This window comes from Mizuhopecten yessoensis, unplaced genomic scaffold (assembly GCF_002113885.1).
Source record: "Mizuhopecten yessoensis strain PY_sf001 unplaced genomic scaffold, ASM211388v2 scaffold6383, whole genome shotgun sequence".
Taxonomy (NCBI): Eukaryota; Metazoa; Mollusca; class Bivalvia; order Pectinida; family Pectinidae; genus Mizuhopecten; species Mizuhopecten yessoensis.
In genome coordinates, this window is record NW_018406522.1 from 151,987 (window position 1) to 165,081 (window position 13,095).

The 13,095-nt window shown below is 36.4% G+C and overlaps 1 protein-coding gene across 2 annotated transcripts in view; it reads left to right on the forward strand.

Moving 5' to 3' along the window:
* Nucleotides 1-7,947, forward strand: part of LOC110452086 (ubiquitin carboxyl-terminal hydrolase 37-like) — a 29,941-nt gene extending 21,994 nt beyond the window's left edge. For both annotated transcript variants that reach the window (XM_021500368.1, XM_021500369.1), the window contains exons 15-21: nucleotides 2,141-2,263; nucleotides 3,059-3,149; nucleotides 3,802-4,791; nucleotides 5,371-5,489; nucleotides 6,737-6,806; nucleotides 7,036-7,174; nucleotides 7,795-7,947. In XM_021500368.1, the coding sequence (XP_021356043.1) occupies nucleotides 2,141-2,263; nucleotides 3,059-3,149; nucleotides 3,802-4,791; nucleotides 5,371-5,489; nucleotides 6,737-6,806; nucleotides 7,036-7,174; nucleotides 7,795-7,855 (1,593 nt within the window). In that variant the 3' untranslated portion in view covers nucleotides 7,856-7,947. The remainder of the gene's footprint in view (nucleotides 1-2,140; nucleotides 2,264-3,058; nucleotides 3,150-3,801; nucleotides 4,792-5,370; nucleotides 5,490-6,736; nucleotides 6,807-7,035; nucleotides 7,175-7,794) is intronic.
* Nucleotides 7,948-13,095: the final 5,148 nt, after the last annotated feature.

Genomic DNA, 13,095 nt, shown 5'->3' on the forward strand with positions numbered 1-13,095 from the left:
ATATTTTTATATAGTTAGTATGATGACAATGATCTAGGGGAGTACAACACAGACATATATTTTTATATAGTTAGTATGATGACAATGATCTAGGGGAGTACAACACAGACATATATTTTTATATAGTTAGTATGATGACAATGATCTAGGGGAGTACAACACAGACATATATTTTTATATAGTTAGTATGATGACAATGATCTAGGGGAGTACAACACAGACATATATTTTTATATAGTTAGTATGATGACAATGATCTAGGGGAGTACAACACAGACATATATTTTTATATAGTTAGTATGATGACAATGATCTAGGGGAGTACAACACAGACATATATTTTTATATAGTTAGTATGATGACAATGATCTAGGGGAGTACAACACAGACATATATTTTTATATAGTTAGTATGATGACAATGATCTAGGGGAGTACAACACAGACATATATTTTTATATAGTTAGTATGATGACAATGATCTAGGGGAGTACAACACAGACATATATTTTTATATAGTTAGTATGATGACAATGATCTAGGGGAGTACAACACAGACATATATTTTTATATAGTTAGTATGATGACAATGATCTAGGGGAGTACAACACAGACATATATTTTTATATAGTTAGTATGATGACAATGATCTAGGGGAGTACAACACAGACATATATTTTTATATAGTTAGTATGATGACAATGATCTAGGGGAGTACAACACAGACATATATTTTTATATAGTTAGTATGATGACAATGATCTAGGGGAGTACAACACAGACATATATTTTTATATAGTTAGTATGATGACAATGATCTAGGGGAGTACAACACAGACATATATTTTTATATAGTTAGTATGATGACAATGATCTAGGGGAGTACAACACAGACATATATTTTTATATAGTTAGTATGATGACAATGATCTAGGGGAGTACAACACAGACATATATTTTTATATAGTTAGTATGATGACAATGATCTAGGGGAGTACAACACAGACATATATTTTTATATAGTTAGTATGATGACAATGATCTAGGGGAGTACAACACAGACATATATTTTTATATAGTTAGTATGATGACAATGATCTAGGGGAGTACAACACAGACATATATTTTTATATAGTTAGTATGATGACAATGATCTAGGGGAGTACAACACAGACATATATTTTTATATAGTTAGTATGATGACAATGATCTAGGGGAGTACAACACAGACATATATTTTTATATAGTTAGTATGATGACAATGATCTAGGGGAGTACAACACAGACATATATTTTTATATAGTTAGTATGATGACAATGATCTAGGGGAGTACAACACAGACATATATTTTTATATAGTTAGTATGATGACAATGATCTAGGGGAGTACAACACAGACATATATTTTTATATAGTTAGTATGATGACAATGATCTAGGGGAGTACAACACAGACATATATTTTTATATAGTTAGTATGATGACAATGATCTAGGGGAGTACAACACAGACATATATTTTTATATAGTTAGTATGATGACAATGATCTAGGGGAGTACAACACAGACATATATTTTTATATAGTTAGTATGATGACAATGATCTAGGGGAGTACAACACAGACATATATTTTTATATAGTTAGTATGATGACAATGATCTAGGGGAGTACAACACAGACATATATTTTTATATAGTTAGTATGATGACAATGATCTAGGGGAGTACAACACAGACATATATTTTTATATAGTTAGTATGATGACAATGATCTAGGGGAGTACAACACAGACATATATTTTTATATAGTTAGTATGATGACAATGATCTAGGGGAGTACAACACAGACATATATTTTTATATAGTTAGTATGATGACAATGATCTAGGGGAGTACAACACAGACATATATTTTTATATAGTTAGTATGATGACAATGATCTAGGGGAGTACAACACAGACATATATTTTTATATAGTTAGTATGATGACAATGATCTAGGGGAGTACAACACAGACATATATTTTTATATAGTTAGTATGATGACAATGATCTAGGGGAGTACAACACAGACATATATTTTTATATAGTTAGTATGATGACAATGATCTAGGGGAGTACAACACAGACATATTTGTTGACAGGAGGATCACAACATTAAGGCAGATATGCCACTGTTGATAGAAGATAGACCAGATGAGGAAGAGGACAAAGATCTCGCCCGGGCCCTGGAACTGAGTCTTCAGGAAGCTAATGACCGCACACAGGTTGGTTGTACACGAGTCGGCTAACTACAAACTTTACCATTTCACCCCTATGTAGCTATAGTAGACTCTTTCACCCCTAGGTAACTATAGTAGACTCCACCATGCATTGATCTGGATGAGTCCATTATAGTCTACAGTGGTGAAAGGGTTAATATAGGAAAAATAAATTCTGACTCGCTGTAGAACCAGTTAGAGTAGCTTCCCTTTGTTTATGGCATATTTTTTCCTGTAAAGAGAAATCATTTGAAAATTTTACATGACAAAAAATGTTGAAAGGCATCATATGACAGAATATATATTTCACCTTCGATATCTGTTAAATCCAGATGGAGAGGGTTCTTCAGCAATCAACAGATTCTTCAGTGAGCCTATTGCAATTATTAGGTGATCTACAATCATAATAGAACGATAACAGTAATAGATGGAGTGAAACTTACCAGTTAAGACAGTGGATACATGTTTATGATCCTTCTGACTTATTGCAAACCAAATTGATTAAACAAAAACGTTCCCTTTTCTGGGAATGATCTAGCCTGGTGATGATGGAAATGCTCAAGTATTGTTTAAATAGCATAGACAATGATGTGTTACAGTAACCAGAATGTAAGTTTGTGAACGATGAAAATTGGGGAACTGTATTTCATTTTGCATAATCAAAATATTTATGCTCTACCGCTTATTAATCTCAAAAATATTCTCTTCATAAGAATGACCTGGTATGGTTTAAACAAATTTTGTTGTTATATATTAGAAGTTACTAATGGATGGTTTGAACCTGTCCTGTTCTAATTACAGAATTATGTGGACGAGACTAAGGAGAGTGAACTACAGAAGGTGCTGGAGATGAGCAGAGTGGAGATAGACAAATCAACTCAGTTTGACCACGGTCAGTGTTTAGTTGATACTGTGTAGATGAAGTCTTCACACGCTTTTAAAACAGGTCCTATATAAGTTCATCAAAATAATATATTTCAATTGTCCAGCATAGTTATGCTAATGTGCAGGTTTATTTGTGGACCAAATGGTACATTGAAACTTTCACACTATATACGAAAGTTTAAATTTTGAAATATTTCAATGTTATTCGATTCACAATTGCATCAGACAGATTTTTAGGTAAGATTCGAAAAGAGAAAGTACTTCTTAACGTTGAATTTTTATGCAGAACTTGTAAGGTAGATCTCTTTATTCAGAGAGAGAGAGAGAGTGATTGTGATTTCCAAATTTTTGACACACACAATTACCAAGAGGCATATCAAACTCATTACCTTGAAGACATACTTGTACAATTTAAAGAAAGAATAAAATGTATACTTTCAAAACTTTTGGTTTTGGTCATAACTTCAAGATCAAATCAAAGGTTACCATTTCAAAGTCGGCAGACTTCCCATCTGAAAACCTATATAATAGTTAGAACCTCACTTTTTACTGTAAATAAAAAAAAAATCAGTACTTCTATTTTTTCTGTGTGTGACTAATAGTTTCCTACTCTCTCAGAGTTTGAAGTTCCCTTAAATATCATTTTATAATTAATTTAGATTATGGCAAGACCATTCAGAATATGTCGGAGGAGGAACAGATGAGACTAGCCATAGAACAGAGTTTAATGGAAACCAGTCACGTCTCTCGCACAGATTTCACACAGGAGATCGAACCGATCAACACTGAACACACGGACGAAGCAATAGACGACACACAGGTTGACAAACCGATCTGCCAAACCACCACAGATAACATTGTGTGCAGAACAACCTCAGTCAAAAAACCAACCGAGGATGCATCATCACAAACTGCACAAAGCTGTGTTAAGAAAGAAAAAACTACCCGCACTTCTTTATCCTCAGGAAAACCTCTACAAAAATCACCCCTATGTGTTAGAAAGCTAGGCAATGGTCAAGAAAACACCAGCAGTGATTTTCCTGTCAAAGGAAGGGTGTCGGAAGCCATGTTAGATGTAATAGCTGAGGAAAGAGACACAGAATCTGTTGGACCTGACAGTGATTTATCCCTACCTGAAAAACAGAGAGACGATTCACAAGAATTCAGTGTCTCTGGTGATAAGTGCATAGACCTTACCTCCCCTGATCCCTGTGTCTCAGACTCCTCGAGTAAATTTCTCCCTGTGAATGAGAGAATTACAACGAAGTCAACAAAAACCTGTCTCTTTGGGAAAGAAGATCTGTCCAAACCAGACAGTCCTTGGAACGCTTTGGGTGAAAAACGAATCAGATCTGAATTGGAAAATTCGACTGAGGATTTAGACGAAAAACAGACAAAATCAACTATTGACAAAATGAGTGAAAATGTGGCTGATATAAACACTGCAATAGATTTGGAATATCAGTGCACCGAGGTAAAGACGGACGGAAGCAAACCTGACAACAGTCGTTTGTGTGGTGTTCAAGATGATGACACGGGTCATTCAGCTATCAGTCGGCTGGATCAGGGCAGTGACAAGCCAGAAGGGGACGCTCAGGTCTCGAACGGTGACCAGGAGTTTGCAAGTCTGCTTTGTGAGGATGAGGATGGTGAGTCTTGTAGAATATAGAATTTTCTTCTGTAGGGGGAAGGGGAAACTACCCATAGACGGTAGTGAATCAAGTCTAGATTGATCCCTGATCAGGGTTAGAAATTATTTGAATACCACTAGTCAATGGGGTTAGTATTTTCCTATTGTTCCTAGTCCATGTGCGAATTCCACTACCGGTAAGTCAATATTCAACAAGATAAGCAATATCAAATTTTGACTAGTGAATCGGACTAGCAGTTTTTAGAACCACTAGTCCAGCTGAAGAATTCACTAGTCTCGGACTATCTGGCTACCCTGATTGTCTAGCCCTGTACATTTATTATATATGTACAACCGGTACTACCAATTGGAATGATAGGTTTGGTTGGACTGTCTGTGCAAAATGTCTAGGGTGTATCGCAATAACTCTGTAATATAACCTATCATTGGCACATGAATTGAATATTAAAAAGATAAATATTTATAAACCTTTCTTTAAATCATAAGTTTGTTTATTGAAAATATTTCTGTTTGTAAAAGTTCGCCAGTGTTATGATGTCTTAAATATATTGTATTAGTTTGTCTGTTTCATTGTCAGATTTCCAGTTAATGTTACTAGAAGATAAGGAAAATGCCCTACCTGAGCATCGACCTGTCCAGACACAATCGGAGGAGGACACCCAACCTTATCCCGACCTTCCTGTGGTGGAAAATGAGGCGAGTACAATTGTACAGAAGCTAGAGTTCCAGCAAATTTTGAGGTGGTGATACTGGTTATACGGTATAATTATCGGGTTATTTTCACCGCGTTTATATTTTCAGTGGTTGTCAGATGGTAAACTCTTAAGATTTCAAAAGCAACAGTGAAAGATTCTAGTCAAGCAACACTAGACCTCTCAATCTTAAACATTTCACCCCTATGTAACTTGATTAAACTCTACTATGCATTGATTTGGATAGGTCCATTATGGTCTATAGTGGTGGAAGGGTTAAACCTGCTAATCAATGCTGTACATGTTTGTATTTATATATAAATGCAAAAATCACACTGAAGGGAAAGCTGTATGGCATTTAACCCTTTCACTCCTATGTAACTTTAGTAGACTCTACCATGTATTGATCTGGATGAGTCCATTATTGTCTACAGTGGTGAAAGGGTTAGACATATGCAAATGGATAGGGCACTTGCCTTTCACCAAGGTGGTACTCTGGTTTCCTCCCACATTAAGACCCCCCACACGCTTACATCCAGGCCAACAAGAGTGATAAATACAAGTTGAAATAACTTGTTTCATAATTGTTGTAAAATAATTAAAGTTTAATTTTAATTGTATCCACGCTGATTAGCTCAGGATAACTTGCTCATGACCTAGTGAATACCTGGTGAATGTCTAGAAATTTCTATCACAATAAATTTCGAAAACACTTGTGTTCCTCTTCAAAATTTCAAATAGAATAATGTGGTATTAAAATTTGACGCTTAAAATTTCAAATGTATAAACGGTTTCTTTGGATAAAAAAACCCTGGAAAATTAATGTTTTTGAGGACAGTTGTAATTATTTTGTTTTGTTCGAAATATCCTGACATTTACTGTATTTCTTGTATTCAACAGAATTTGATGAGTCATAATCATAACTTATTTAATTATTACTGTGTTGAGTTGTCCCAGGAAGACACAAATAAATATTTAAAAAGCATTTATAAAGTTAATTGTAAATTTAACTCTAGTATATGAAAAGATATGTGTGCAATATCAACAAAGATATCGGAGCGAGCAGAGTTTTCAGGAACACTAATGTGAGGATAATTTTACAGCTTGTCAATTTCTATCAAATAATCATCGATCAAAAGACTTGTTATCAAGAAGCAAGTCTACAAGGCATGTGGTATCAATAGTCAATAAATTTACCAGGTTTTGTCAGATATTCTGGAATAATGACAATAATGTTTTTGTCTTTACTAGAAGGGGGACCTTCCTTACTCGTACAAGCTGGTCAGCATTGTTAATCACCAGGGTAGCACTTCAGTCGCAGGTGAGTTCATTATGAAGTTCATTATCTGTACAAAAAGTCTCAAGTTTTATATAATATTAAATATGAATTACAAGTGTGAAATATTCCGAAAGGTTTTCTTCTCTGAACATACCCTTGCTTGAATGTAACTATCTAGTCAGTGTACGTGATTATAATTTTGTGTAAAAAAAATTTTTGTCAAAGTAACCTCAAAGTTACCTCCCCTAGTTTTGATTTTCGTGTATTTCAGGGCACTATGTGACCGATGTGTATGATCTGAAGAAAGGGGCGTGGTTCAGTTGTGACGATTCTAACGTCACCAAGTCCACAGAGGCGGAGGTGCGCTCGAAGCGGGAAAGAAGCGGCTATATTTTTTTCTACCTCAGCAAGTAAGAACATCGAAGGAATTGTACTTTATCATTACTTATGTTGTGAGAGCTGCTCCAGTAAAAATTTCACCTTACCCAAAGACTTTGTTGCTATAGCTGATCCTCTTATAAAGAGAAATATGCCATGGTCAAACAGAACTCCAATAATTTGGAAGTCCTTTCACTCTAAGTATTGATCAGTGCACTCCCGTCATGTAAAAAATCCTTTCATCAGGGGCCACTGGCTGGTTTTCCTGGCTATTACTTCAATGTAAATCGCTAATTAAATATTTTAAAATTCTAGGGGTAGTACTTCATAATGCATGGGGTCTCGGTGTGGGATAGATGTTTAACTGGAGTAGCCAATAGCCAAATGGGAACTTCACTCAAAACTTTTTTTTATCAAAACCATTTTCAAAACATGGAAACATAAAGTATCCTTTTATAGACATAATGCTTATTTTAGAATTTTTTGGGGCTGAATGGGGATATACAGCCAATTGCAGAGAATTGCTTTTTAGGAAAAAGTTGTCTTATCCTACACTGTTATTCTTTGCTTAGTAATTTCTCTGTAAAATATTTATTAACACTTTAAAAGCTCTGATTTTTTTTTTATTCGTGTATCCTTTTGTTTATTTCAGGGAAATATACGAAGACCTTAAAGATGACTATGCAGTTAAGAACCGCAATAGGAAGCAATAATTATTTAAAACCTTGATAATTTGTTGTATATGATAATGTTGTTTAATGTGAGACAATAATGAAGTAAATATTCTGTTAGATTTTTTATACTATTTTGTTGTTAGTTTCTTCTTTTAATTTTGTAATACTTGTGTAAATGAAATTGCTTTGGACTCACTATTTCAAATGTCACTTCGGGATACTTTCTCAAACTTGATCTAAAAGATCAGGAATGACATCGGAGGACTGTCTCAAACAGGGAGGTGCTGCGTAAAGCTAACATGCCTGATATCTAAACAAACCTATTGAAGATAGCCTGGTTTTAATTGTGTTCAAATTGTCTACATAAAACCAAGTCTGTGTTGTCTAAAAGAAAGGATGACAAATTTAGTGCTTCTTTGCTATAGTCAATAACGAACAAGACATTCTAAGACGTCTGTTAGTAGTTTTGAGGACTTGTCAGGAAGGACTATAAATCACCTTGTTTTGCAAAGTTACTTTTCACAATTTTGTTTAACACCTGTGTTCATGTGTGTGTGAATTCAAACAGAATCTTCCTGTTTCTGATTACCAGTAAACCTTCCACAGGAAAGCGCCGTTTCATTGACATCCAACTGAAATGATAAAAATTCTGACCGCTATCTAACAACAAAGTAGATCAGGTAAAATAGTACAAAATGTACTACAGTATCAACACAAAAGGACAAAACCTCAAGTTAATATGAGAAGTCTAAAGTTATCAAAACGACACCAGCATTAGGTTGACATCAGACTTAAGCAACCACCTCAAGTCTGGTTAGCTGGCCATGGTAAACAAGGGTAATAACCAGAATATGTATTCATGAAATAACTTGAGCGGTGTATTTTTTTTCCCATGTGGTCCAAGAAAGAGCACATGCCACAAGTTTTTCGCGATTTCAATTGATTTTCAGTAAAAAGAATTAAAAAAAAAATGATTTCATGTCCTTATAACAAGCCATAACAGCTACTATATAATAGTATGTTGATGTAGATGTAATTTCCACACAAATTGTAAATGGTTTTAAACCCTGGAGTACCATCGACTGCTAAGCAACTGGCTTTTCTGGAGCCAGTTAACATGTGCAGTCGCAACTTCATAGGTAGTTGTGACACATCATTGACAGTTGGTGTTGGCGAGGTGCAGCGTAATGGAGAGAAATTGATGTCTCCACCCATTTCCTAACTGAGGTTGTCCAATATTAATTAAAATAAACACTTGACATATTCCCCACTTGCCTATAGTAACTTGATCGTTCAGAAAGGAGGGAAGATCACAGATGGCAAGAAGCTTCATAACCTCACCAAACCAGCTGGCTGTGTACTGTCTGTATTTAAATGTGTAAATTCGCTGCTTTGCAAGGTCATGTTCTAGGGAAATTATCATCTTATGAAACTCACCTCCACGGGTAGAAGTTCTATAGAAGTGTATGAATTCATGCATTGGCAGTGTTTGATGGAAGAGTTACTTCAGCAGCTTTCTGAAATCTTTCCAAAAGTTGGATTTTGTTGGGTGTGGGCTGAAGAACTTCCAGGCAATAGAGCAATGCTAGGAATACAGAAACTCTAACGAAGGGGGACGAGGTGCCAGAATCCAGCTCCTATTGCCATGTAGACCTGGACCCATGAGAGTATATGTCGGCTGCTTACCTGCTTATATCGGTTCTCAGCAATGGCAGTAGCGTTTTGCTTTGTTGAGTATTTATGTATGCCCATATTCGAAGGGAGTCGGTTGAGTGACTGGCATCTCCTACATGTACCACAGGGACTTGAGAATTTGTTACACTTACAGCTATATTTGAACCTAAACTAAGGTGTTCAGGGTAATTTTACACATTTTAGTGGTTGAGATCAACTTTTGGTAAAAATGCCACCCCAATGCTTATATATACCTGTATATCATCATTGGGGTGTCACTTTTTTCGAAAGTTGATCTAAACCCCTGAAACATGTAAATTTACTCTGAACACCTTAGTTTAGCTCCAAATTTAATGTAACAAATTCTCACATCCCTGTGCTCAGAAGTAGCTAATGTTGTAGAGGAGTGTTGTGTGAATCTCTTTGTTTGCTGAACCGGTGTAGTCATGACAACACTTTTGGTAGGTTGTAGGATTTACAGTGTAGTTCTCTGTTGTATTCTACTGCTATACCAGTTAGTTTGGCTAGTGCTGAAGGAACCAGGCCTAGTGAAGGCTGTGACATCACCTTAATTTCAACAGTCCAAATGCTGGCCAGTTCTTGCAGACCTTGATAATGTTCGTCCTATTCTGCATGGGCGGAGTCATCAGCCAAACAGTTAACTTTTCACTAGGCTTTCAAGAGCGTAAACTCTACTTTAGGCGCCTGAAGGTCTTGACCTTCGGGCGCCAGGGCCGAATGTAACAAATACCATGTTCAGTAGTTAGGGAGTAAGTTCCTTGCTTTAGACCAAGAGGTCCAGGAATCGGTTCCTTGTGGTGCAGAGACAAGAACTGAAATTATAAAACGTATATTTCCCGTATTTATCACTTTGCTGTGGTATATGATACTAAGCAAGCTCTCCGTTACAGATACAGCACAGAGCGCTGGAACTTTATTCTCTTTGCATATAATTGACATACTGGTAACAAAGGTATGATGTACATAAAATACATACATGTGATACTTTAATATGTTGTCCTTACAGCGGTTGTTCATTGAGAATATAAAAATATATGTCCAGCTTCGACAATCTACTTGTTGGGACGTGATGCCGATTTGGATAGTGCTACAGGTAAGTCACGGTGCGCTTCATTAATTACTGCGCGCGCGAATATTACGAATTTTGTGAGAGCTATAAGGAAATAGATATAAAACTTAGGAATTTAGAATAATAATGATGAAAAAGATGGTGGGTTATGCTTACCCGCCATATTTTTCATCACTATTATTCTAATTCCTTAGTTTCACCCCTGGCGATATTTAGAGTACATGTACTATACGTGGTAAGCTGATACTGTCGACACCTTCTGTACCCCAGACGTGTGACGACCTTCCAGATTGCGTACTCTGGTTACTGAAGGGTGAAAAGACTTTCCTCTGTACTACGAGACAGCTGTAATCGTCTGATAGCATCAACACTTCCGTCGCTTTTCTCTGGAACATCTTCACGGTCACAAATCAGCCGTTTAATCTCACGTTTATACCACAGGGACCTGAGAATTTGTTACATCTATATATAATATTTGGACCCAAACTTAAGGTGTTAAAGAGTAATTTTACACGTTTTTGGGACTTAGAGCGACTTTCGATAAAACAGCCACCCCAATGCTTATGTATAGGAAGGAGTATGGGGGTGATTTTTTTTCGAAAGTTGATCTAAACCCCTAAAACGTGTTAAATTACTCTGAACACCTTAGTTTAGGTCCAAATATAGCTGTAACAAATTATCACGTCCCTGTGGTTTATACCTGTAAAATGTCTGAAGCAAGTTTTGGTACCGAAAAACACTCAATTCTCTGATACAAAGACGAACCTCCTCTTTCACACAGCAGGGACCTGATAATTTGTTACTATCTGTCAAAACAGTATTAGACGTTTTAGGGGTTGTGATCAACTCCCTGTAAAAAGCCAGCACCTAATGATGGTGCCCGTATACGTATATACTGGTATATGTATCATCGGTGGCCGTTTTACGAAGTATTGATCGTATCCTGTAAGGAACGACAACTCTGGGTAGAGATTTTAACGCGTCAAATACTAATCTTTACATATCAGGATATTGTTCCAAACATATCTGTTAACAATTATCAGGTCCCTGTGCTCTTTCATAGCAATGACCAAAATTAAACTGCACTCTCTTAAGTTTATATGTACTATCGTATGTGCGCGGTACACGATGGATAAATGTCACATTTACAGTAAACGTCAGACCACAGCCAAGACATTGGAATCTCCAGAAAAGCAGAAAGACATCGATGTATATATACATTAATTTACATCAAAACTCAAGAGACATTTACCGTATGTTTTAAATCTATTATTCAGCAACAGGAGGTGCTTTATAAAACATTCGTGTATTTTATGTCATGCAGCTGGCCTCCGTGCTGAGTCTGTCCGCTAATGAGAGGTGTACATGTACACTCTATATTACCATGTATTATGTAATTACATACCAGCTCCTAACTGTGTGTAATAATGCTTCCTGGCTCGTGTTTCGAGCTCATCTGCTAACAGATTACCAAAAGGGATTTTTTATAATCTCTTGGCTGTACTTCCAGTTTCAACAAACACAGCTGATGGTGCATCAACTACTCTTATTGGCCCGGATGGAAGAGCACAACAAGGGAACCGAGGTATCCGGGGGAAAACAAGGCCTTTTCTTTCGTCATTTTCGTCTACGGCCATTCATTGATGGTCCTTGTCAACCACAGTGCTCCATACCCCGACTGATCTTGAGACGAACTGGATGTTCTGAATATAGCCATGTTGGTCAATACAATGCCAAGATTTGGCCAAAACTGACCAAAATAGTCCTTTAAACGTCACCCACATCTTGTATCGCCAGAAATAAATACCTGGTTTATTATTTAATAAGAGGCCCATTTGGGCGGACATCGCTCACCTGTCGTTTATTTCACAATCGTAATCTTCAGAGTGTCAAGGTTAAATTTGCTTAAAAAGATTCCTCTACACATTATTGACATTTGACCCCTGTGACCTCGAAACTGTGTCAAGGACATTCATTTACAGAGAGCGAAAGTGAGCGTAACCCCTGGATATCGAGGATGTCTTGATCGCAGCATGCTACGAAACCAAATAATTCGGAAGAATTCGTTAAACGGAATAAAAAAATAACACACATTTTGTACTGTGACCTTAACAATGGGTCAAGGTAATTCAATATTGATAGCATTTCATTACAAGAAGCTATTTGTCAAATATCATCGAACCAGCGCATATAAGATCTCTTGGCGCTTTGGGCCAGGTGAGCTAAATTCACATAAATATAACAAGGCAACAAATACAGCATTGGCGTCAGAAACAAATTTCTATAACATGTACACTAACGCTATCGCGAAAACGTGATTGACCAAGTTTAGAAAATGATATTTCCTGTCTGGATTTATTTCAATCTAATTAAAAATTGATTTTTCTCATCGCGCCGGTTTATACACATGGTGTTGCGACATATCAACAAACGGGGGCGATGAGAAGATATCAATTAGGCTGACTCTGTTTCAACAATAAGACATTGATTAACGTTCAGTTCATGTTCACCCAGC